The 26196-nt window shown below is 32.2% G+C and overlaps 1 protein-coding gene across 1 annotated transcript; it reads right to left on the bottom strand.

Annotated features, from left to right (window-relative positions):
* Positions 1–549: 549 nt before the first annotated feature.
* On the bottom strand, positions 550–25483 carry LOC132739151 (uncharacterized). Its single transcript, XM_060726805.1, has 8 exons — positions 25364–25483; positions 18614–19612; positions 15942–16068; positions 4396–4561; positions 3021–4059; positions 2449–2566; positions 1391–1545; positions 550–987 (listed from the first exon to the last, which is right to left on the bottom strand). Exons 2-8 carry the CDS (start codon positions 19591–19593, stop codon positions 885–887), a joined length of 2688 nt encoding a protein of 895 aa, XP_060582788.1. The 5' UTR covers positions 19594–19612; positions 25364–25483; the 3' UTR covers positions 550–884.
* Positions 25484–26196: the final 713 nt, after the last annotated feature.

A 26196-nucleotide genomic window follows, 5' to 3' on the forward strand; every position in this document is an offset into this window, starting at 1 on the left:
ATTTTCACCTGGTAAACAGAGACAATGGTCTGTTGAGCTATATGAGAAAGTTTTCAAAAAAAAAAAGAAAATGGAATGACACACTAAATCATATCTCCTGTTCACTTGGTCGTATAATTATGTACCAATTATTCAATGTGCCTGGTTACATGAAATACAAAACAATTTGCAATCTTGACGGCAGTGCTGTTGTAAATTTTAGATGCTTTGTAATTCATGTAATGTAATTAACTACACAAAACTTAGGTCTTGAATATATAACTGAACTCTGATCGATATGTGCAATATCATCAATATAGCACTCAGAAATATGATACATGACAAATAAATTCAGGAACCATCCAAATAAATAATTGCTCATAAATACAATATAGAATCATGTCACAAAATGAAAGTAAGATGTACTCTAAATAGAACAGAACAGAACATCTTAAGCCACAAATTAGAGTTTCGAAACTTATGTTTATATAGTAAAATTGCAATTCAGTAATATTACATAAAATACACTCAAACTTCTGAGTTGTATAATCCATATATTTACAATACATTTGTATTATGTTAAATGGCACTCTAATGACAGGACTAAAAACACTTTAAAATGATATATGTAAGCATAAAGTTCTATAATCCATAATGTATTTAATCAAGGAAGTGTAAATGTTAAATGAGTAAGATAAAAATCTGTCATCAATTTACTTAGGAGAATAAAAAAAATGATACCCCTAATTAACAAGCACGAGGTACAATCTTCATGATTTATTTGTGCACAATATGAAAATGAAATCACAGTGTAAAATGTCTATATATACAGGAAGACTTGTCTATACTTCTGTCTACTTCATAAACTATTATTTACAGAAATGTTCTAAGATGTTGTTATGTTCTCAGTGTTTCCATAGCAACAATGACAGCGTGGTAAAAGCAATGAGGACAACATTTGCCATAGCAGCATCTGCTCCAGCTATTCTGCACCTCAATGTGTCATATCTGAAAAAAGACAGATTTCATTTCATTAAACATTGCAGTGTCAAAACTCGTTTAAATATTTTTTATAGACAAGATTTTTAATCTAAGACAAGTATTTGGGCAGGACATCCTAATGAAAACACAATACCTTTTTATTAATAAACACAATGAAAAAAAAACTAATTAGAAACAGAGAAAGATCATAGAGCAAAAACAAAAAAAAGCCAATAATATATTGGATTTAATCATATCTTCCTTTTATTTTTTAAACACCTATCAGTAATATCAAAGATCATAAACGATTTCAATCTTACAAGCATAGATTCAAAGTTAGAGCATACATGTTTTTCCCCTAACAAAATCACTTTTTGTTGATGCTAATTTTGAATTATCATACACAAATCAAATGTTTAAACTTATGTACCTGTTCGGCTCACCAAGACTTTTCTTTGAATACTCTTCTTCCATTGTCTGACCGTGAAAGAACCATGAGAGGTCAGTAAATGGATAAACGTAACCTTGACGACACACACACTTGTAAGCACCTTGCTCAAACCCTTTGCCTGGCAGAGGCACACACTGGAATAATATAAAGGAAATTAAAAACTCTTTACTATTTAAGAATAAAATCTACACCAAAAGTTACTACTGCATAATTGTTTTTATCACAAGAATCAGTTATAAACAGCCACATGGTGTCCAGTATGTTACTCCTTGATGATCTAAAGCTTCTGTAATGTTGCCACAGCAACAGTCTAGTTTTGACATCAGAGAACAAGCACAGTGGCAGTTACGTGACTATAATCCGCCAGTACGCAGACAAGACTGCTCAATCCCTCTTGCCCTTTTCTTCTGTGTTAGCCTGCACACTGGTGGTATACTCTTGTTCTCTGATTGTCCCAGTATATATATCTGCTATCGGATTTGTAAAATATTTACATTTAAAGTACCTGTAATAAATACTTGAGTTCAGGATGGATAAAAGAATGTAGAAATTGGAGATAATAACTATTGATGTTTTTGTATATATTTATAGACATATCTATATACAAGAATTAAACTCATCAACTAGAGTATTAATAAATGAATTTGAGAGAATTTGCAGCAGTTTGAGTAGGAAAATGTAGCCTGTTCATAGAATTTAGTATCCTGCAGGACAAGTGTTCCTGAAAACATTTTTCAGTCCCTGATATATATCAATACACGTGTAAATATCTCTACAGTTACCTTTATACAACAAGATGTTGATATATATAGAAATCTTGTCTGTCTACATATATGTTCATTTAAATCTCATTCATTTAAAACAATTACAATTAAAGTTACACTTATATCCATTTGTGCATAAGAAAATACCCAATAACAAGACATTTTTGAGATTTAACTTCAAAAATCACAAATTATGGGCAATTCATCTGTTACTGTCTAAATGAACAATTCATATATTATAGAAACTTTAGAACAAATATATTTTGGACTCACATATTGTGATCTGAAATCACATTTTGCTGTATTTTTGAAGGTATTGGCCACATAGATATCTGCTGGACATTGGTTAATGTCAAGATATTTCAACTTGACGTGAATTCTTATCACTCCCCTGTAATATTTAAATATCACAATATTACAAACTCATTCTGGTGAATTTAAGCCTGCTTCAGTTCACTTATATCTATAAAATAAATTTCAATTATATACATGTAGATTTTTTCGTTACTTTTTTATTTTTAAATTTAATTCTTCCTATATTCACATCGTATCAATAAATTTAACTGCAGATAATTTCAAATCATTCAAGAAACGAATTTAATCATTAACAGAATATAAATTAAAATGAATAAACGTTTGTTTTTTTAAAAATCTGATCTGACTTTAATGTTAGAATTTCTTGTATCAAATTAAACTGTAATTCAGGGCGGAGTCCGTGTGGTAATTCTGTTCCGTTTCTGGTCGGTTTTAATAGTAACTTATACTACATGTATACATATTAACTTCCTTGTCTAATGTTCTGGCAATCTGTGTTGAATCAAACATCTATACAAACAGAAACTTACTTAAATTCTATCTGTGACTTGTCGCTGTTTAAACCAAAGAAAGGAACTGTGTAGGTTGACACCCAGTCATCAATATAACCGTCACACTTGAACTCGGGTCTAGACCATTCACCATCTTCATAGCTGGGTGCGCTATATGTGATTGGATAATGTTCAAATCGGATGGAACTTGTTGAATTAGGACTGGAACGTATCATTTGTTTGTCAATAAACTTCTTCAGACTGTGGAAATTCGTCGCCCATCTTTGTTTCATTTTTCTAAACCAAGGCTCATCTATGTATCTATAAGCTGCAATTCCTGCTGAATCTATGGCTCTAAAGGCATCAAGACCATCACTAGGGTTCTGTATTCGCCATGAGAATGGTCCAAAGAGTTCTCTGGTGATTGCATTAGAGTATCTTGGATCTGTAGTATTAACTGGTGGGGAAACTTGGAACTTGTACTGGTCAAAGTAGGCACCAGCACCAAGGACCTTGAAATCACCCATAACCGTTGCCAAAACTTCACCAAATATATGGGTCTCATTCAGTCCTCTGTCTCCTTTAAGATTACCAAATTGTTCATATTCATCAACGTTCTGTAAGAAGTTACTAAGGAAATGTGATAAACGTAGAGCAGTTCTACCTTGAGCCTCAAACTGTCTCTCCACGCCATATCCAGCATCACCAGGTAAATAAAGTTCAAAACATTCCTTTGACCTACAGCTTTCTTTAGTCACATTAAAGAACCTCTGTCGAATGTTTGACATTTTTTCCCATGAATCGTACTCAAAGGCTTCTCTCTTCTTACGAAATTTCTTTGTCTCGCCATCATATCGTTTTACAAACTGCTTTCTATAAGTTGCTGCCACATACTGTTCACTACCATCGGCACTGCGACGCTTTCTGTTGGCAACCAGTCTAAGTTTAGGAGAAGCAGACTGCTCTAACATTGGACTGGTTAGTAGCAAAAACTCATCTTTCTTAGTTGCTGTATACAATGTTGATCTTTTCTTTCTACGTACAAACTCTGGCATCTGATTTGGAACAACTTGCATCCCTTTCATAAAAAATAATGTTAATATACATCAATTGATAAAACATACACTAAAATAAGTTAACATAAAAAGAAGAAAAGTTTGTAAATTAACATTTGTACAAGTAAATTAATAGTGAGACTTTAAAATTCTGAAAATATCAAAATCCATTATCTAATATACAGCTCAAACAAAGCTATTTAGTAAACCTTAATTCTTTCACCTAGAAGCCTTTCAAAAAAAAAAAGAGTCATAAATCCTTACTCCTATATAACAATATCACACTGAAAATTGAAACTATTTAAAAATTTCAGAGGACAGAAATGTAAGACAATTTGATATAAACCACATAAACTTACCTTCAGCTTTGAGACAGTCAAATCCATGTTCATATTCTTCCAATGTAGCTTGTTCAATCTCCCAGCCCTGGAACGGACCATCATGCGACGAAGGGTAATAGTAACCTGGTAAGCAGACACACTGATAACCACCACGACGGAACCCATACCCACTGATTGGCTCACACTGAAACACAATTACATAACAAGTACCTCTCTTTCTTCACTGACAATAAAATAATTACTTTATCACATTTCAAACCACTTGTTTCAACAGCAAAAAGCAAATTGTTCAAAACACTCATTTTTAACTCAACAATGTCATAAAACATTGATAACAATTATATAAACATTGAATTAAGAACTAAAAGTTGTAAAACAGGCTGTCATTGCTGAATATTCTATTGACATCCAAATGAATAAGTCAGTATAATGAAAAATGACAGATTTGTCCCTATTCTGAATATCATAATAAAAAAACTTATAAGCAATGCATAACTTTCTTTATCTTGAATGTTGCGAATTAAATTAAAGTATTTACGCATTTACAAATATTTTACAATGCCTTGAAAATTCATTTATGCTATTTAGTTAATTATCAACATGTATTTAACTATTCGCCTGCAAGTGGTGCCTTTGCAACAAGTGTAGATCAAGATTACGGTGCACAATTTTGTACAGGCTGATCATGGTCTGCACTTTTTGCTACTAAGTCAGTACATAACATTTTGAAAATATCCTTAAAAAAGATTAATTTTTAATTAACTTGACTTATGATATTGAAATATGAACAAATACATTTTACATATTAAGTGTGGTAGGGGTTAAAACATACTGTAGTAATGAAAATCTAGATAAGATTTACAATATATTGATAACATTCTTAAATAGCCGAATTAATTGTTTATGAATTCCTTTATATTATTATATGATTTAAAAATAAGGTAAAAATCTTACATACTCAAGTACCTTATTTTTTCCTTAATTTTTTTTTGCAACAAACTTTAAAATCTAAACGTCTTATTTTCCATTAAAAAGAAAAACGTTTTAAATGTGACAGGCTACAATTTCCTCTATCGATTTTCTTCTCTACCCTTTTTAAACCAACAAGAGGGCCATGATGGCCCTGAGGTCGCTCACCAGTATATAGGCCCCCGAAGCTGGGCCAGTTTAAACCCCAGGTCTTTTATTTGAACAGACTCGGAAGAGTCACCCATGAAAAGATGTTTCACAATGTTAAGTTTTTACTACACACATATAATGAAAAACAACGATCCCCCCCCCCCCATCGGCAGGGCCAATTTTAACCCAAGGGCTTTTATTTGAACAAACTTGGTAGACACCCATAAGAAGATGTTTCATGCTAAATATCTTAGCTCTAACTCATTGGGTTTTTTAAAAGAAGATTTTTAAGTTTTCACTATACACATATAGTTAGAAACAATGACACCCCTGGGGCGGAGCCAGTTTTGATCCCAGGGCTTTTATCTGAACAAAATTTGTAGACACTTACTAGAAGATGTTTCATGCTTAATATCTAAACTCTACCTGTTTGGGTTTTTTTCAAAGAAGATTTTTAAGTTTTTGCTATACACATATAAGGAAAATCAATGACCCCCGGGGTGGGGCCAATTATGACCTCAGGGCTTTTATTTGAACAAACTTTGTAGACACTCACTAGAAGATGTTTCATGCTTAATATCTAAACTCTAGCTATTTGGGTTTTTTTCAAAGAAGATTTTTTAAGTTTTTGCTATACACATATAAGGAAAATCAATGACCCCTGGGCGGGCCAATTTTGACCCAAGGGCTTTTATTTAAACACACTTGGTAGACACCCATTAGAACATGTTTCATACTAAATATCTTAGCTGTAGCTCTTTGAGTTCTTTAAAAGGAGATTTTTTTTAATTTTTTACTATATGCATATAGGGAAAATCAATGACCCCCTGGGGCGGGGTCAATTTTGACCCCAGGGCTTTTATTTGAACAAACTTGGTAGAAACTCACTAGAAGATGTTTCATGTCAAATATCTAAGCTCTAGCTCTTAGGGTTTTTTAAAAGAAGATATTTAAAGTTTTCTCTTGCGGTTGCCATGGCAACCAGAGTTCTTCATGGAATTAAATTCTTTGAACAACTTTGTTAAGGCTTCACACAAGGAACATCCCTGTGAAGTTTCATTATGATCTGCCATATGGTTTCAGAGGAGATGTCGTTTTAAAAGTGTGAACGGACAACGGACGACGGACGACAGACGACGGACGAAGAGTGATCCTAATAGCTCACCCTGAGCATATGCTCAGGTGAGCTAATAATTACTCTGCTTTCTGGAAACCACACGATTTTCATCTTTAGCTCAATAAATGATGGGAAATTGTAGAAAATTATCTACAGGGACATGTTATTATTTCAATTACACCTGATACTTTCACAATCCTAAATTTACATGAATTATTAAGCAAAATCAAAACATTTTCATGTCCCTGTTATAACTAAAATCTTGTCCAATTAACATATTAACAAATTTATGCTTACAATTATAAAACAAATAATTTCATGTAATTATACCTTTGGTACACAGAAACAAGCTTCCAAAGTAACAATTTCTACAAACATTATATGAGCCGCGTCATGACAAAACCAACATATTGCGTTTGCGACCAGCATGGATCCAGACCAGCCTGCGCATCCGCGCCGTCTGATCAGGATCCATGCTGTTCGCTATCAGTTTCTCTACTTGTAATAGGGTTAGTAGCGAACAGTATGGATCCTGATTAGACTGCGCGGATACGAAGGCTGGTCTGGATCATGCTGGTCGCAAACGCATTACGTTTGTTTTGTCGTGACGCGGCTCATATCTTCAGGAGATGATCGGAATCAATGCTTTAATAAGCTAAAAAACATTTCCAAGAAAATGTAATATATATAGCTGAAAAGCAATTACCATAAAATTACAGTTAAAAAAAAACAACAGACTTTAAGGTTCATTAAAAAATTGTACAGTAAAAAGCATCTAAATATCAAATAAGATTAATTGAATTAATACTAAATTTTTACCAGTTCAAATGATTCCTATATATTTCTATAAACCTAGTCCGTAAGAATTAACTTTAACAGAGTGGCTCTTATATAAGGGCTCTTATATTTTATACTTTTTATACATGTGGTTTATGACAAAATAAACAAGCAATCAAAACCAAATCAATTAAATACAAATAAAACAATCTCTAGTGTAATATTATCACAGACATATGGAAGCCTTGGAGGGTCACTTTTGAGTTTCGACTTACGGATGTTTAACTTTTGACTTTCGACTTTTGACTTTTGATTTGTGACTTTTGATTTGTGACTTACGTCTTATGACTTATGGCTAACCCATTTTACACGTTTTTTAGAAGCTGAAAGCAGCAACTTTGGTTTCAGGTATGTTTTTTAAACGTTTTAAATAATTTCATTGAGATTTGTCATGGAGGAGATGATGTGTTAAGGAGTGAATTAATGTTATTTGATATAATCCCATAGTGGTAATATATCAGACTTTAATTCACAAGTGTGACTGTGTGTTTTCTGCAATCTGCTATGTTCTAAATATGTTCATTATATTAGAGTGCTTACACATTTTTGTCCTCATCACAAAATCTGTCCATGAGTAACAAACAAATAACTGTTTTACAAGTAGACAGGGAATACAAGTTTTACGTCTTAAAATGGCATGGTGCATAGTATTAAACATGTATCGCAATTCAGCATTTTATTTAGCTAACACAGAATCAGTATTTCTTTGAAGTACTTAGATAGTGTTAACCAATTTCATAATGAACAGCAAGTGCTATGTTCATACACACAAGTACAAAGTTATAATTGTGATCGAGGCACATTTGCATTTAGCATCAATGTCTAATTTTGTTGTATATTTTAACAATTGAGAAAAAAAACACTTAAGAACAAACATAGATATAGGACAAGTTAGAACAAAATATCCTACTATCATTTTAAATGTTATTTTTTTTCGTACCTATCAATCTTTAAAAGACGGAGCTAGAAGATTTACCCATTTTATATACTATGAATGTATAAAGATTTAAATAAAAGATAAACTCTTATTTCAGACACAACTACTGGACAAAAGGTAACGAGGATGAAAACCTTGATGTTGATCTGTGTCTTCATCATTATACTGTTCGGCATTACCAAAGCTACCGTGCCAAGATACAAGTACAGTGAATAGAATTTTTAAACGCTTAAATTTAAAACGGTATAATGGAATATATACTCCTTTTGAGACTGTGTCTGGTGTTATAAACAGAGAAATACAAGTGTGGACAATGCATAGGATAATGTACAATGTGACGTACGCTAATGCTGGATTACAACATGTACGTCAAGGGGGATAACGTCATGGAAATGATTAGAGTGCTTGATCCAGATGGTATTGAGTTGCGGAAAGCTCATCGCTTATGCTGACGCGTATACTACGCCAAGGGACCAGTTTTATATGACATATGGACGGTTGAGACAAATGTAAACCATAAACATGCTGTGAATAGGTATAGTAGAAAAATAATATGGTTAGAGGTTTCGGACTCAAATAACGACCCACGCCTTATTGCAAGATACTTTTTGACACCTTTAATGAACAATACCAAGTCCCCCCACCCAATACTACGTTGTGATGTTGGTACGGAAAACTGCATTGCTTTACTATTGCAGGAATACTTCAGACACGATTCTACAGATCCGATTGCTGGTACTCAAAGCGTTGTAGTTGGAAAAAGCACATCTAACCAACGCATTGAGAAGTGGTGGTGTACATTACGACAAAATGAAATCCATTGGTGGATTAATTTTTTTCAAAGACTTACGCGATACATGTGCATTTAATGATCTGGACCAGATACAATGTGATAACTTAAAATTTTGCTTTATGGACCTCATACAAACCGAGTTAGACCGGATTGCACATGAAATAAGGCAACATACCTTCTGTTATTTATGGTAAACCTGAAACACTGTTTTTTGTACCAGGTCTGTATGAAACTCACGACTTCGGCAATGCAGTTAACTTGAGAGACGTATATATTTGCAAAGAACATGTATTCACGCCCAAAAAGACAATGTGAGGAATTCGTAGAATTAGCACCCCTTCTGAAGCCAGATCTACAGATGCCATTGGACGCCGTTCAGCACTACAACTGTGTACCGAGTTGAACGATTTAATTTTGAGAGTAGATTTAATATAAATACGCTTTGAAACGGCTAATTTTTTATTTTTTTTGTGTTATTGATATATACTAGATTACTATAGGTTGAGTTTCAAAAAATGATGTTTTAAAGTCATAAAGACGATAGTCTACGATTTCACTTCATTTTATGGTTGTTTGAAGATATTGGTTTGTAAATATTGAGCAAATTACAATATATTTGTAAATTATCATTTAAGTTATAACCACTCTAATTTTCACTATAAGGGATTGTAAAATTGACAACATTGTTAAGTGGTATAGACCTAAAGGACACATGTATGCAAAATTTAAGCAAAATTTACTGTACGGATTTGGAGTTGTAGGCATTATTATGAGTCAGAACATATACATCAAAAAGGCTTTTAAAAAGAAATACATGTATTGAAAGTCTAAAAAATATCTTCTTATTTAACATGTTTTGCAAGTGTTGTTTGTTTAGATGCAAAAAAAATAACATTCTAGTAATGAACTATGCATGTTAAATGCATGACTTTTCTCGACACGATAGAAATATGCATGGAAATGTTTCTCTACCCCACCCATTTGAACAATTTCTATCATATCATTCTAAATTTAGAAAATCACTGAAATTACATTTGTCAAAGGGCTTGTATCAAAGTTTGCTATAATCTCTCTAGAAGTATATTGATTCATTCTGAGAAATATGGAAGGCTTTTACCGGCTTGTTTGTAATATATAAAGCATTGAAAATGTTATATGTCGTATTTGCTCTTATATTTAGCATTAATTAGGCAATGAATATCTGTAAAAAATGATAATAATAGAAAACGAGCATATTTTTCCATCTAGATCTAAATATAGTTAGAAAAAATACAAAAATACTGTTAACAGAAAAAACGAAGAAAAAAAATGTTGGCTCCTATGGGTTTCAAACCCACAACCTGTATCTGTTCTATATCAAGCCCTGGTTACAAAAAGGCTGCCCGGCTAGGAATAGAACCTCGGTCTCCTGCGTGACTGGCAGGGACACTTTCCACTATACCAAATGCCACAGGGGAAAAAAGATATGCAGCCATACCGGGATTTGAACCCGCAACCCCTTACAGGGCTAGTTCTGTCCCGACCGAGAGTGCACATCATCTACTGAATAGATTCGTACCGTGACATATAAGTGATATGTGTAATTTCAAGTATGTGTAATTAGATTTAAACGTCTTATTCATTCGCAACAAATAGCAACCATACTTTATAGAATGTATTATGGTAACTATATGTAAAATATATGATTGTTATTTCAAAAATAATAGTTGATCTTTGTAATAAATTTTCTCGTTTTTTATTAAATTTTGCCTTGTGACTATTCACTTATAATTTATCACTTTTTACTTATGACTTTTATCTTTTGACTTTTGACTTATAACTTTTGTCATTTGCTGTTACTCTTTGCCTTGGTATAAACATTAGTTTAACTTGATTTTAGATTAGTGCAAAATAAGCAAATTAGCACATCAGCCGAGAGTGGTGTTGAAGTCATATAATGTTTACAAGTACATTTAGCCACTAGCCTCATTTTTGCATTAGAATTATTGCATTCATATGATTTTATCATATGATAGTTGATCTTTTTTACGTGAAGAATCAACATCAATTGTTTTTGTAAAATCATATGTATAGAAGGTTTAATTCGGAACATTCATTCATATGTGCTGTCTGCAGCATTAAGTATAAAAGTAAATAAACTGTTATTGATAAATAAGAATTTTTTATTCAGATTAAACAGTTCTGAGCTATTTTCTAGATGTGTAGCTTTATTACAATTTTTCATTAACATTTTACATCTTGAAAAAGATTATTTAATTCTTTGTTGAATTTAGTCACGGTTGACTGGTACGCTATTTTTCCGTGTTCACTATTAAAGAGGGAACAAGCGTTAGGCATTATAATACATTAAATTAAAGAAGATATAAACGGAATATTATGTAGTAGTAGCTTTTTAAGGCTTTGTATATTGCTACGAGCAGCGGTGGAAAAATGATATCTCGCAAGACCGAAGGTCGAGCGAGATATCAATTTTCCAATGTTGTAAGTAGAAAAATGCATATTTAATCTGGTCATGAATGATAAAAATACATTGTCCTCATTTGTTTACAATTTATTATTGTGTTATTGTAACTTTGTTATAACCAAAATAAACTTGCAATTTACTATCAGAATAAACAGTATTTAAATGTTACAGAGAATTTATTTATTTATGTAGAGTCAATGTTCCATTAAAATTATATGTAAGAGGTTAAAATGAGCAAAGTAGAAATAGAATATCAATCACTATAGAAGTAAACTGTGTGGAACCAGCCAACTCCCTCAACAGACCACCTAAATATACCTCTACCGAGAGACCACGTTACCAAAGTTTTTTTTTACCTCACGGTCTAGACCGTGACAGGTTGGCAGAGCTATCAATAATTTTTTGGAATAAATGCGTTTAAACAGATAACAACAAACATTTCTAATTCTACAACCGTGCTTTATTTTGTTTAACAAAATTGTTGTCTTATAAGAAAACAAATGTATTAGATATGCAAAACAAACTGCATTTGAGCTTCATTATATTTAATTTAAAAAAAAAAGAGAGATAAGAAATACAGAGGCTAGCATTTTTTTCTAAAATAGCACATATGCCTTACTTAAAAGCTAACACTAAGGAACAGCTTAAAATGAACACTGCCATCAACAAAAACTTCAAGTATTTACGTCACAGAAGACATATATGCATGCAATATTTCTACAAAACAACACATTGTGATACGTTACTGATGAAAAACTAAGAAAATCATGAGTGTTTTAACAAAGCGTTTGAAAACATAAGATAAATTAGGTAAATTAGCAACGTTAGAGTGTTTGTATTATTATTATTATTGAAGTCAAGATTTTTAAAATCATTGTCAGAGCGTTATTTCTTCATTTCTACATGTTCAAAAGAAAGAAAAAACAAACACAGTCTCTCGCATAATATTTCCTAGTTAACTTTAAATAACGTCCACATTTTTTTTCGAAGTATGACCAATTTTATATGTAAAGGAAATCTCATAGTCTTTCGTAATGAGCATACCCACAACCCACGGCATGTCCATGTCAAAAAAGGGAATTTTTAACTTAGGAGAACGATTTAATTTTATAATCAAAAGTTTTGTTAACAATACAATGCACTCTGTCTCGTCGAGATATATCTGCCAGTAAATTCAAGTTGATGCCTTCAACAGTTTTTGAGATAATTATGAGCTTAACAAAATCTAAGTATGAAAAAAAAAAACAATAAAAAACAAGACTTTCTAAAATTTATGATAGCTAAGAAGTATGTTTCTTACTGCCTCGCCGAGCTATATGAACATGCAAAGTTTGATTTCGATACCTTTCATATAAGTTTTAAAATTTACAATGTGCAAATACTGAAAATTATGAAAGCCAGAATTATGAATTCATGATTTTTCACACCTTTCTTTGTCTCACGATGACCTGTCTATCGATACAAGTTTTATACCATATTGGAGATATCGACAATATAAAATAAACGTGGCGAGACGTGAATTGTGTGTTTCCAATAAGCGTCCACAATAAATGGTGGGGTTGTCGAGCGTCTGAAACAAGTGTGAAAAGGTTAACCCTCGTATTCCGAAAATGTCTGAATATTTCCATAGACAATAACGAAGAAAACCAAATCACCAGTGTTTGCACATTTTGCATTTGCTAAACTGTACTACTTTCCACTCGGAACGAACGCTGTGTTGCAATGAAACCTCATAGTCTTCTAAACTGGCTCCGAAAACTTGACAAATATGTATTGCTGATGCTCTTGCAACTGCTTTGTAGTTGAAACCATTCGACAGCACGTCCTTAATCCCTACAGGTAGCTTTACTAGAATTTAAATTGAAAACATTAAAAGTATGTGTTATCTCAATTGAAATGAAATACCTATATATACAAAATGAAATACAAAAAATCCCTTAATACATAACTGTATTCAAAAGTTTATATACAAATAACATGTACTTTGTACTTAGTAGTTGTCCTAAGTTATTGATATTGAACAAGTGAATAATAAAGTTTCAATATTATATCAAAACTGGTTTATGGGACCATATTTCATAAACCTTCTGACAAAACATTTTAGCTTTAAAAATGGGCATCAGTATGTCAAATTGTGAGCCACTCATACGAAACTTGGTCATTGACCTTAGATGTCAACACTTAAAATGTGTTTTAAGTTTCAAAGGAATCGCTAAAATAGTTTTTGCGAAACCATTTTTCATGAAAATTCTAAACAACAAATTCAAAGTCGAAAAAGAGGCATACTTTGATAACAATGCAATTCAGAGATTTATTACTTAAGTGTCTGAAGTGTGTGAAGTTTCAAAGCTGTATGATTTATTGTTTTTGAAATACCATGTTTCATGAAACTTCTTAATTACAAATTTCTTTGTCAAAATAAGGCCTATAATTTGGTCTCTATTCAATATAAGATGGACGAAGAATGAACTACGGGTGGAAACCGATTGAAACTGCAGCAAACAACAATTTGAGACTGATTTGGATTTAAAACTGGAACCTACATAAAAAAATAAAGCGTTTGATTCATACGCTGTATGTCAATTTGAGATTATATATCCCTGTTCCGGAAATCAAAATAAAAAATGGATACCAAATGCAATGCAATGCAAGCAAAATATTTTCTTTTCTTAATCAATTAAAAAGGCTTATATAAGAATAACATCTGTCCTTGCATATGTACCCACATATTTTGTTTTTAAATAAGTCTCCAAGAAACTTAGGTAAATGAACTTACCTCGTCTGAATCGTTGTCATATTCTGCCGTATTTTCCTTGGAAATAATGAGGCAAGCACGTGGGACAGTAACAAAATCCATAAGTCAAAAATCAAAAGTCATAAATCAAAAGTCATAAATCAAAAGTCATAAATCAAAAGTCATAAGAAAATAGTAAAATAAATCTATAAGTCGAAACTCAAAAGTGACCCTCCAAGGCTTCCATACAGTCAGGTAAGCATTACCAATAGCCCTGAAATGTTACATTTTAAATGTATTACGAAGTTCTATGTACTTTATTTAAGCACCATTTATTGATCTCTGCAAATGAATTTTTACCTTATAAAATGTAAATTCTTCTGCTGTAAGTTTATTCAAATAAAAATGATGTCAAACATTTAAAGTTTATGAAAGATTTTTAATTCATAAACTGTTTGCAGAAAATAATTTAAAACACAGTATGTACACAAAAAAAAACAAAAACAAATAAACAGAATTATATAATTTTTGAAAGTCCTCACTTTAAAACTGGTGAAAAAAAAACAAGTACAATGTATGTATAATTCTGAGTAACCCAAACAAAAATTGCACATTACAGTATATGTTAGTGATCTGATATATATTTAACATATACAACTTGATAATTTGGTCAGTCATAATGTAGTTTATGAATAACTTGCCCTAAATACCTCACATATAGAATTCTTTTATTTTTGTACAAAAAAGTTTATGTCCTGATCAACAATAAAAATTAACATTTCTATTTGTTTTGTATTTTATAATATTTTCCTGCTTTTCTCCATTTAAAATTCTTAATTCATGATGAAAATCGTTTTATTATTAATTTGCAACCACTAGATTAAGTATATAGTATTGGCATACTCTTTCATAGCAAATATCGTTTTGCTCGCATTAAAAAGTATAGGTTTTTATAAGGATGTGCCAGAACATACATATTATTATAAAAATTGATATGCCATATAATTTTCTTTAGAAATGGTAAGTCGGGTATCTTTACCAGAACTTACTTGTCATTGAAACATTTAGATGGAAGTATGACTGACAATTTCATGCTGATTCTGAATAATAAATCACGTCATTATACGGTGCATTCATTTTGCCATGATCTTTCATGTAAGACAAGGTGTATCAGCGAAATTACCAATCCTTAATTGTTAAATATATTATAAGCAAACTCATCGCATATGTAATAAAAATGTAATCACTCAAGTGTAGTGCAATATGTTTTTTATTTATTTACAACCACTAAATTAAGTACACAGTATTGGCATACTCTTTCATAGCAGTTTGTTTGTTCACATTAAAAAGTATAGGTTTTATAAGGATGTGCTAGAACATACATATCATTAAAAAAGTTGCTATGCCATTTAATTTTCTTTAGAATCACAGCACCTATGTAACATACTCATTGCAAACCAATACTTACCATCGGAGTTTTACAGCATCTATGTAGAAATACTCATTGCATTCCAGCACTTACCCCATGCAACATAAGTGTTCATCAGTGTAACATAGACTTACCATTGTAGTTTCCCTGCATCTATGTGTTCCAGCAAACATGTTTGGAGGATCATTTCCTTCTGAGAAAGGACACTGATTGATATCAATACGCTCAAACACTCCATCTATTCCTACCACAGCTACAAACCTGTATAATGTAAAAATTATGCAGTTCTCTTATGATATAGTAATACTTGAGTTGTTTGAAGAATGAATTGTATAAATAATTGCATGTTGAACAATGCCAGTTGGTAGATTCTAACTCAAGAACTCAAGGTACACATAACACATTCTTTAGAATGGTTTCTTCTAAGTAAAGGGCAATAACTCTACTATACTGAATAAATCCATAAGCAAACCACCAGGTGCACAATTGCATATGCTAACCAACATTTCTGTAAAGGTTCATGACTCTTAGTCAATTACCTTTGGAGATAAACACAAGTTGGAAATTGCAAATTTTTAAGTCAAGAGAAATAACTCTAAAGATATTGAATAAATCCTCAACCCCTGTTGCACAACTACACACGCTGACCAACATTCCTATACAGTTTCATGACTCTGGGTCAAATGCTTTTTCAGCTACAAGCGACACAAATTAAAACATTTGAAATCTTTTACTAAGTCAGGGCAATAACTCTAACAAAACAGAATTAATCCACAAGAAACACACCAGGTGCACATCTTCATATAATTAACAACATTCCTGTAAAGTTTCGTGCCTATAAGTCAAAATTTTAAGCTACGTGGGACACAAGATGAAAATTGTAAATTTTTACTTAATCAAGGACAAAAACTCTGCAAATACTAAGTTAATCCATAACCATACCTCTGGTGCACAACTTCACATGCTTACCAACATTCCTTTAATTTTCATGACTCTAGGTCAAATACTTTTTTGGCTACGCCTGACACAAATTGAATATTGCCATTTTTACTAAAAAATAGATAAAAACAGAATCCCTAAAGAAAGCCCAACACGGCAAGATTGAAAATGTTGCAGGCTCGGTTTGATTGAGCCTGTTCATGGACGGTACTGGAAAGTGCAAGTTACCGTCCACGCCCCCTAGCACCGGTTTAAGCAGAATTCAACATTTAAAGAAATAGTAAAATTTTGAATTTAGAAACATCCGCAGATGTGGTCATACGGCTGTTATCATGGAACCCTCAATGTGACACTTCCGTGCCATTCCATGAAAAGCGGCGTATGGTCCCCAACTAATAAAAAGCGTGTGCCCTAAACGAGAAAACAATGGGCGGAACTAAATAAAATGGAATTTTGAAAGGGGATCAGAGGTTATGAAGCCTGCGTATCACAGATAAGACGTCAAAAGACAAATTTAAAAAGCAGGCAACATATCCTAAGGGTGATTCAACATTATTCAAGTAGGAATATTGGGACCACCCAACTAGAAATTGCCGAAAAGTCATGGTCCATAATTCTGACAAAACAGATCAAATCTACAAGCAAAACACCAGGTGCACAACTTCACATCCTGAGCAACATTGCTGTTAAGTTTCATGACCCTTGGTCAAATACTTTTTGAGCTACGTGCGACAAAAAATGAAAATTGCAAATTACACTTACTTAAGTGCAAAAACGCTACAAATACTGAAAAGAAACACACGCAAACACCAATGTGCACATCAACAGATGCTGACCAATATTCCCGTAAAGTTTCATGACTCTGGGTCAAATACTTTTTGAGCTTCGCACGACACAAAAGAATACGAACGGACAGATGAACCCCTAATAACGGGGGCACAAAAATAAAAGATTCTGTAAATGACAAAGGTTGATTCTTTACTTTAAGGACAGCTTCCTTGTTTTATGCAATATCTGGCACACAGTTTCAGATTAAATACTGTTACGTTCCCGTCACTAATCACCATGTCTACAACAATTAAATTCCTATTATGGCTTTTGAAAAAAAATCCTTGTTTTATATTTGTCTTATGGCTATTTTCAAACCTTATCATTATGAGTAAATGATACAATGGTTTGTGCAAATTAAAATAATTCTATCACTGCAGTGTATTCTATTGTGTATAAGTAAATACGTTACATACACAATGAAAACAACTTTTTTCTTGTAGAAATAAAGCATGGAGCATGGTTTTTGATAAACATTTGTATATGACATTATTGTAGCTGTTACTATTAATTAACATATATATTAAAGGTACTTTATGTAGATGTCTAGAAACATAACAACTATATTTTATAACGAAATTAAATGACGTTCACATTTTCAATGGGCTTTCAATTAGCTTGCATTATATAAATCACATATAATATAAACAAATAATTATTAACGATTAAGCGACATCATACCATTTAATTTTATTTATTTTAGTCTGTAGTTGTACACCTTCATATAAAGTAACAGTTTTTCATTTCTTGATATATCAGAACAAGAGATGTCCCTGCCAAATATTGACTCGTAAAAACCATTAAATAACTATTATGAACAGGACATTTACAAAATCAAACATTAAAGTCCATTGCCAGTAGTGCATCTACTTTCCAACAAACATTTATAGCTTAATAATTTATAATATTTTTAGACATGACATTAATGTTATAATTTGAATATGTATTTATTTTGTTCCTGTAGATCAGAATATAGATTGCTCGAAGTTTTAAGCCTACAGAAATCTATTAATGTTTCTTAAAGTTAAACAACCATTACCTAGGTCTTCTTAGATGGATCCATGATGAGTATCTAGGCGTGAAGTCAACCACAGGAGCAGACATGGTAGTAATCCAACGATTTGATCGTCCACAATCAAAGTATGGTTTTGTGAATAGCACAGGTAATGTAATATCAGTATCAGTCTGACCTGGTTGTGGCGGCCCAAAAAATGGAATTCCTTCAAAGTCATCTCTTGTAAACTTGCCTGTCTGATTGGAAAATTTTATTCCAACCGAGTATGTGAATTTACGTAAAGAGTCTTTGTAGCCACGACTATCTGGCCACCAGAAAAGTGGCTTTTCTTGTCGCGCATCTGTTGGGTCGTACTCATATCGAGTATAAGGTGCGTATTTGTATGATTCATCTGTGTAGTTTGGAACTGTACCTGTTGCGTAGTCTTCAACATTAATTGTTCTATTTGTGGATTCACGTAAGTAATTTTGTGGTTCATTATAATCATCAGCTCTCCACGCTCTTGGACCAAATAAAGAGAGAGTAGTGTTAAAATCGACTGTTGTATACCAATTTGGGTAAGTACAATTATTGTCAAAAAGTAATGATGAGCCGTTGACCCATCCCGGAGATGCAGAGACATCGGCAGCAGCCGACATATACAGGTACATCAAACCGGGCTGATGTTCAAAGTCATCTGATGTGTTCATTCTTTGATAAATAAAACTGTAATAGAAGGCTCGATTGAACGCCAAATTATGCATGTGTAGAAGCATAGATCTATTGGCAAAATACACATTACTGAGCAGTTTGTTATATACGGGTACATGTGACACTGACTCCTTGGGTAACTCTAGCTCTGACCGTGGTTTTGAGTGGCAGTTTTCTGCTGTAACTGCAGTCATTTTGTCCATTATTTCATCAAATTTATCTTTTTTCATCCAGGAAAAGGGTCCAGCATCCACGATTGTTAGAGCTAGCAAGCCCCAAAACAAAACTGTTAATGTTTTCCTCAACGTATCCATTGCTTACACTTCTATGTACCTGTAAATAGAACATACATAAGTTTGAATTCGTCAAAACACAATAATTTCCAGTTTCGTTTCTTATGCTGTCTTCAAAATGGCGGACTAAATGTGTTCAATTATTCCAATTATGTTGAACGGTTCCGTGGGGACATTGAAGGTAAAAATACCTGTTACATGTGAAAAAAAATAAATGTTTGAATTAAGGTATGAGGACCCTAATGGGCACTATAAGGAACTGAAAAATTGACATCATAGGTCAGATGTATACCTTAAAGTAAACCTGTATGCAAAATTTAAACAAAGTTTACCGTACGGAAATCAAGTTATGGCCACTTTTCTGAACTCAAGCTAGGATGTTATGAAGGCCTTTTTTAGAAATGAGGAACCTTTAAATAATCTGCAATAACTTTCTAATGAAAAATGTTTTCCCATTAATTTTTGGTAAGAAACAAACAGTACCATTCAGCTAACAATCCACATAAGCAAAATTATGGTTCCTACATAAAATTTATGAAATCTGTATAAAAATGTTACCCTACCCCACCCATTTTTACCATGTGTCTGACCATTTTTCTACTTAGGGAGCCTAATTTAAAAAATTCTCAAAATTTACCCAAATGAGTGCCTGTTTTCAAAGTTTCCCTAAATTTTTAAAAAAGTATATTGGTTGATTTTGTAAAATATGAAATACTTTTACCGTCTAGTTTTGATTATATTACACTTTGAAAATATCAGGTATCATATTTATTACTAGATTTAGCCTAATTCAGCCAATAAATATCTATATAAATTAAAAAATCAAAATAAAACACTTTTTTTCTTTCCAAATGGGACATGAGAGATACATAAATAATGTTAAAAGAAAAAAAAGAAAGAAAAAAAGTTGACCCTTCTAGGGATTGAACCCATGGCCCTCATTTTCAATGTAGTTAACAGTAGTTCTAGCCTATTTGAATACTCTTCAACGCGTAGGTAATGCATTAGGGTGCTAATACCTTAATCAAGTATCCGAAATGACATTTCCACAAATCAGTCGAACAATCACGGTGTGTTTAAACGCACAATAAACTTCGTATATTATTTCAATAATGAGTATTTAATGCGAAATATACATTTACCCCGTTGGGCGCCCTTTATGGATGCGGCATCGATTGATCTTTCTGGTGAAAATGGTGTTCTGTTGTCAAATAAAATTATGGCTTAAACATTTGAAAATATAACATTATAAGACAATTTTTCTGTTGTTTTTTTCTTCTTTTTTAAATTGAAAACAGTTTTTTCAACACAGGAAGCGTGACTCACTTGTTTTTTAAACCCTTTAGGGGGGAAACCTGGGGAAATTATTCGCGCGGTGGCCCAGGTGAAAACAAACTTTCTTTTTTTTAAAGTGGGGGTCAGTGTTTTGCCAGGGGGCGTACCTCGGCTTATTTTTGAGAATACGCCGGGTTCAGGTCTTTGGCCGCAGGGTAACCAGTGTATTGCATCAGCTATAACCATATCTATGCGATGAAATGAAATTTAATTGCACTTCTATTGTCTTTTAAAGACATGCCATAACGGCCCGAACGTCCGGGGCTGTTCCAGAAATAAGATGTCTGTTCTGGAGGCGTCCCGGAGATGATTTATGTCCCAGTAAAAATCAAAATCTGAAATAATCTACTATGCAGCCAGAAATTTTACATTTTAAATACTTTAATCTCACTATCAAATTATTATTAATTATTCCAGAACGCAAATAACGAAACGATCAACCCCATACAGCCTTGCAATATACAATAGTTTACCACCTGTGGCTTCCTTAGCAAATGTGTCATAATGTGTCATAAACTGTAATTAAAGCAGCACGCTTCCAGATTCATGCTTATTTTCATGAAAATTTTGAAAATGTATTTAAATGTGTAATATTGTGAAGTAACCAAAAGCAAACAATGTACATATTATCAATGGCAATTACAACCCACGTAAATCACCAAAACGTAAGTTGAATCCGCCTGCAGACAATCATATTCTCCACTTCGTGCTCAAACACCGTGAAATTACATCTAAATATGAGGTTATATAGTCTACTAGTACATGATTCGCTATTTTTACGAAACGACATGGCTAATTGTACTTACTTTACATAGCTTTATACTATTCTGTGACTGACTGAATTTACGAAGCCTCAATACTTTATAAAAAAGATAATAGGCCCAATCAAACCGAGCCTGCAACATTTTCAATATTGCCGTGTTGGGCTTTCTTTAGGAATTCTGTTTTCTCTCAATTCTATTCTCTAAATACGGGTTATATAGATTGTATGCTACTATGTAAATTTTAGAAACTATGAATGAGCAATGACATGACATTTTCAACATAGTGATCAAATGACGTAATCGTTGAAACGTTACGTCGAAGTTGACGCCACTTTTATTTTAATCATACGACGCGCGATTTTCCAGTCAGAACTGTGCAGCTTTAAACAGTGCGCGCATCTGTTGTATATAAGCAAAAAACAACAAAAAACAATTCGTTACTGCAATAATATAATATTTTTTTCACCACAATGATGGCGTTTTTACGCAGTTAAGTTTATGCATCTGCTATTTCATACAAGATTTTCATACAATAGTGAAATAACACAATACATTGCAGAAATAGGATCAGATCCGAAAGAATAAAATGCTTATAGGGGCCTTTTCCTGACATAGGATTAACTACCATAAATAAGACTTTTTTTTGAAAATTTTTGAAATATTTAATTTTAAGTAGAAAAGTAACTGTTAATTGGATTCAAAAAATGAAAAAGATTCGTTACTAAGTCAAATTAGCCACCTACAAAACGAAAAGGGGCATTAAGTAGAAGATGAAATATTAAGGAATTGGTTAATAGATTAAACACAATAATTGTCGTGTTAATAACTGTATAAAGTTTCAGAATTTCATAATTTCAAATACACAAAAAACCAACTGAATTTCATAAGTAGAAGAAAAGAGGAGGATCTATTCCGGGAGTAAATTGGAGAAGCAGTGAAGCATAGACTATGGAAATCGTTTGCAATCTCGGATAAACATTTGAACTGCCTGAAATATGCTGATGTTGATATCGTCACTTAAGTTTCCGCAGTTTAAAGAAATGGGTAGACATGACTCATTTTTACAAGGAAGAAAATGTCAAGGAATATATATGATTCCAATTTATATACACATGTATACATATCAGTCACGACATGTTTCAATAATGGAAATACTTGGAAAACATCTTGACCCTTGAAAAACAATAACAATCATAAAAAAAATACATGTAATTTTTGCTTAATTTAATCCCTGAAAGTGTTTTCTATTGCAAGGACAATATAATAGAACAGGGAAGATATCAAATCAATGGATATCATTGTTTTATAAAACTGATTCTCATAACAATAGTATGTAATTGAGAGACAATTGTTTATTGTAGTGGATGTGTGCTTAAGCCGCTTGAAGTTGTTGAAATATCATCCTGTTTTATGGAAAATAAATTTCCTTGAATTTAATGTAAGCAGCATGCTTCAAGATTCATATTTATTTTCATAACAAATAGGGAATTGTATATTTTAGTAAAATATTGTGAAGTGTACCAAAGAAGAAATTTACACATTCCATACAGCACTTGCAATTCACGTAAATTACTTTGTGCAAAATAGCCCCTATACTGCATAAGTCACGCAGTAGACATACGGTGATATTTTATTTTGTTAATATTTTGCATTGTTATTTGAGATGTACTCTGTCAAGACGTTGCAATAGTTTATGCTAATAAGAGAAAGTCTGTTTTTTTTTATTCGTGAGATAAAACCCATATGACTCAGAGTATATCACTCATGGCGTTTTGAACAAAGCTTTGTCGAACTATTTTTGTGGGCTACGTATAATTTCATGATTCCGTAAATGTCTTAAAATATTTTGTGTATCTTGTTTTTTAGAGGATATGTCTTGATTCAAAAAACAATAACTGCGCTAAAATAATAAACTTCGTTTGTTTTGCGCTGTTTACGCATAACCGATTAACGTCTCACTTCATTTTCTTTACGTGGGTCTGTTTCCTATGACTTAATTAAAATATTCATCATGCTTAAAAATTGTTGTTGTTCAAGTTTTTATGTAAATATGTTATAAATGTATACAGTATATGATCACGCAACTTTAGATAGGTTACAATTGTTACGGTACTCTTGAACAAAGTTTGTGTAATAAAGTCATTATAAAAAAATGTGAGCTACCTTGTCAATAATTTATTTTTGCATGCGTTTTACGTATTAAGATACATGTAGGAGTATACGTCAAGCAAAACGAGGATTTAGTTTAAACCATGAAGCGTAGCTTTTTTGAATGATGTAGTCACTAACGCCAAAGAAACGTTATAAATCAAGTTTTCAGTATCCAAAAAAAAAAAATCAGAAAAGAACGTATTTTGAGAATCTTTGAAAATGTCAAATTTGGCGACTATTTTGGAAATGTCATGTCACGGCTCATTTGGTTGCTGATCAATTCCCCTCCCCCCATTCAAATGAAAAGTGTCCCGCAATCAAGCCTAAAAATTATGGCATGTTAATAAAGTTATGAAAAAAAAACAACACAAAAACATCAAGTTCATAAATTGAATGTAACAGGAATCGCACGAAGTCTAAATTGTGTACTGTCTTAAACAGTTCGGTTTTATTTCCTTTTTAACAAGTTTCTTTCCTTGTTATTTACTTTTGTTTCATCATAGCTTAACATGAAATATAATCGATGAAAATATGCTTAAATGGTGATCTGTAAGTCGATAAAATATTTTAGTAGAAAAAAAAAATAAATACATTGTATTGTATCCACAATCTCTCGATCATTTAGGTCTCTTAAAATCAGTATAATGCGTCCATGTAACGAAAAATAATTTCTGTCTTTAACAGTTTCTTTTCTCAACTCAACAGTACTTTTTCAATTTTCATTCGAAATATTTAAGTAAGTTATTTCATTACGTAATTTAAGAAGTTTTCGGGATTTTTTTTATAAAAACATGTAGGCAAAATTAAAACTGTTCAATATATTTTTCTAAAACCTAGCATGTTCTTAAATATGATAATAGGAACTTTTTAACGAAATTCGGTGGTAACCGTCATCGTTATTTAGTTAACTGCCCCTGAAATGGGCTTTTGCTTAAATCAAGGGCAAACAATTCAAAATGAAGGTATACAATACCTTGTTTTTTGCTTATTTTCTACAGTTAACTTCTTTTTGAGTGAATGTGCAAAATTTCAATAAAGAATAAAGAGTGGATTGGCGTCTTTCATCTTGTTTTCTAAACCTGTGACCTTTTTTTAAAAAAAACAAAATGGCCTATTTTTACACAACTTGAAGAACTTTATTCAAACTGGCAATGTTTTACAGAAATAAGATATGGAATAACCTATTATTATGTACGTATTGTGATTAACAAAATAAAACAAAAACAAACAACATGATTTAAATATAAAAACAAAATGTTTTAAACATACATGTACGCATGTACGTATAAGTTATCTGTCTTTGAAAAACCTCAAATAAGATTCAAGGCAGAAAGCTCGCTCAGAACTCATAACGTCGACCTCAAATTTGTTTCGCTTAAAATATTTCTATTATCATATTCTAACAACAGCCAAGTTAATAGAAATTCTATTGAACAGTTTTAATTTTGCCTAAATGTCTAAATGAAAAATCCCGAAAAGTCTAAAGCCTAACGCACAAAGGATGTTATCTAAAGTCAGCGAAAATAAAAGATAAGACTTACTCTGTAATCAAGAATATTTAAGGCTTTTCCCAGCTAATCCGGGGGAACAAACAAACATTAGCTGCTCCGAAAATAAACCACTAACTAACTCAAAAGTATCTAGTTCTATAGATTTCGTTTTTTTTTATCAATAAGAAATTAATATTCTTAAGTGCTCTTTACTAGGAAAAGTGTTTTGTCCGGTGATTTCAATAGTCGTACTTCAAATTTAGATGATTTCATTGTATTCGATAAGTATTTAGATCGAAATATGTCCTATATTTTCCAAAATGATATCACAGCACGTGCAAATCAAGACCACGTGGTCGATTAAACACTTGTAAAATTGTAAATCGATTGGTTTTTCATAGCGAACGGCCGCCTATATGAGGATCAAAAAAAGGGGTGAAATTACGTTTTTTTTTCAGTAAGGGTAGTAGCACCTTTGACGATTTATTGTTACAATATATTGATTTTAGATATGTACCACATTTTGCCATTCAAGATTTTAATGAAGATTTTAATCATGCATCAGTATATTTTCGTTAAAAAGACATTCGAATAGAGAAAATACGGCTGAAAATAAACGTCGTTTGGGATGAAGATAAAGTACCCGAATTTAGGACTTGTTTTATAGTTATGATTTGCTTCAACGATTAAACAATGAAACTGTTTCGCGCTGATCGCTGTTTACCGATCGATCACGTGATACATGAACTAACTGAATCGTTATCTACAAACATATTTAAAGTGTCTCAGTCGATTATACACGGTTTTGGACAACAACAACAACAATGGCTGTCGACGCATTCGTTTTTGACCGGACATTTATAAAAATAATATAATATAAACTT

Source organism: Ruditapes philippinarum, unplaced genomic scaffold (genome assembly GCF_026571515.1).
Source record: "Ruditapes philippinarum isolate M1 unplaced genomic scaffold, ASM2657151v2 ctg2258_1_1_1_1, whole genome shotgun sequence".
Taxonomy (NCBI): domain Eukaryota; kingdom Metazoa; phylum Mollusca; class Bivalvia; order Venerida; family Veneridae; genus Ruditapes; species Ruditapes philippinarum.

Excerpts from the sequence above, each read along its gene's own strand:
- LOC132739151 (XM_060726805.1), bottom strand. The coding sequence starts at position 19,593 with ATGGATACGTTGAGGAAAACATTAACAGTTTTGTTTTGGGGCTTGCTA. Across the intron at positions 4,562-15,941 it reads GATGCAGGGAAACTACAATG|TGTGAGCCAATCAGTGGGTA; the intron begins GTAAGTCTATGT and ends ATTGTGTTTCAG. Across the intron at positions 988-1,390 it reads AGTCTTGGTGAGCCGAACAG|ATATGACACATTGAGGTGCA; the intron begins GTACATAAGTTT and ends GTCTTTTTTCAG.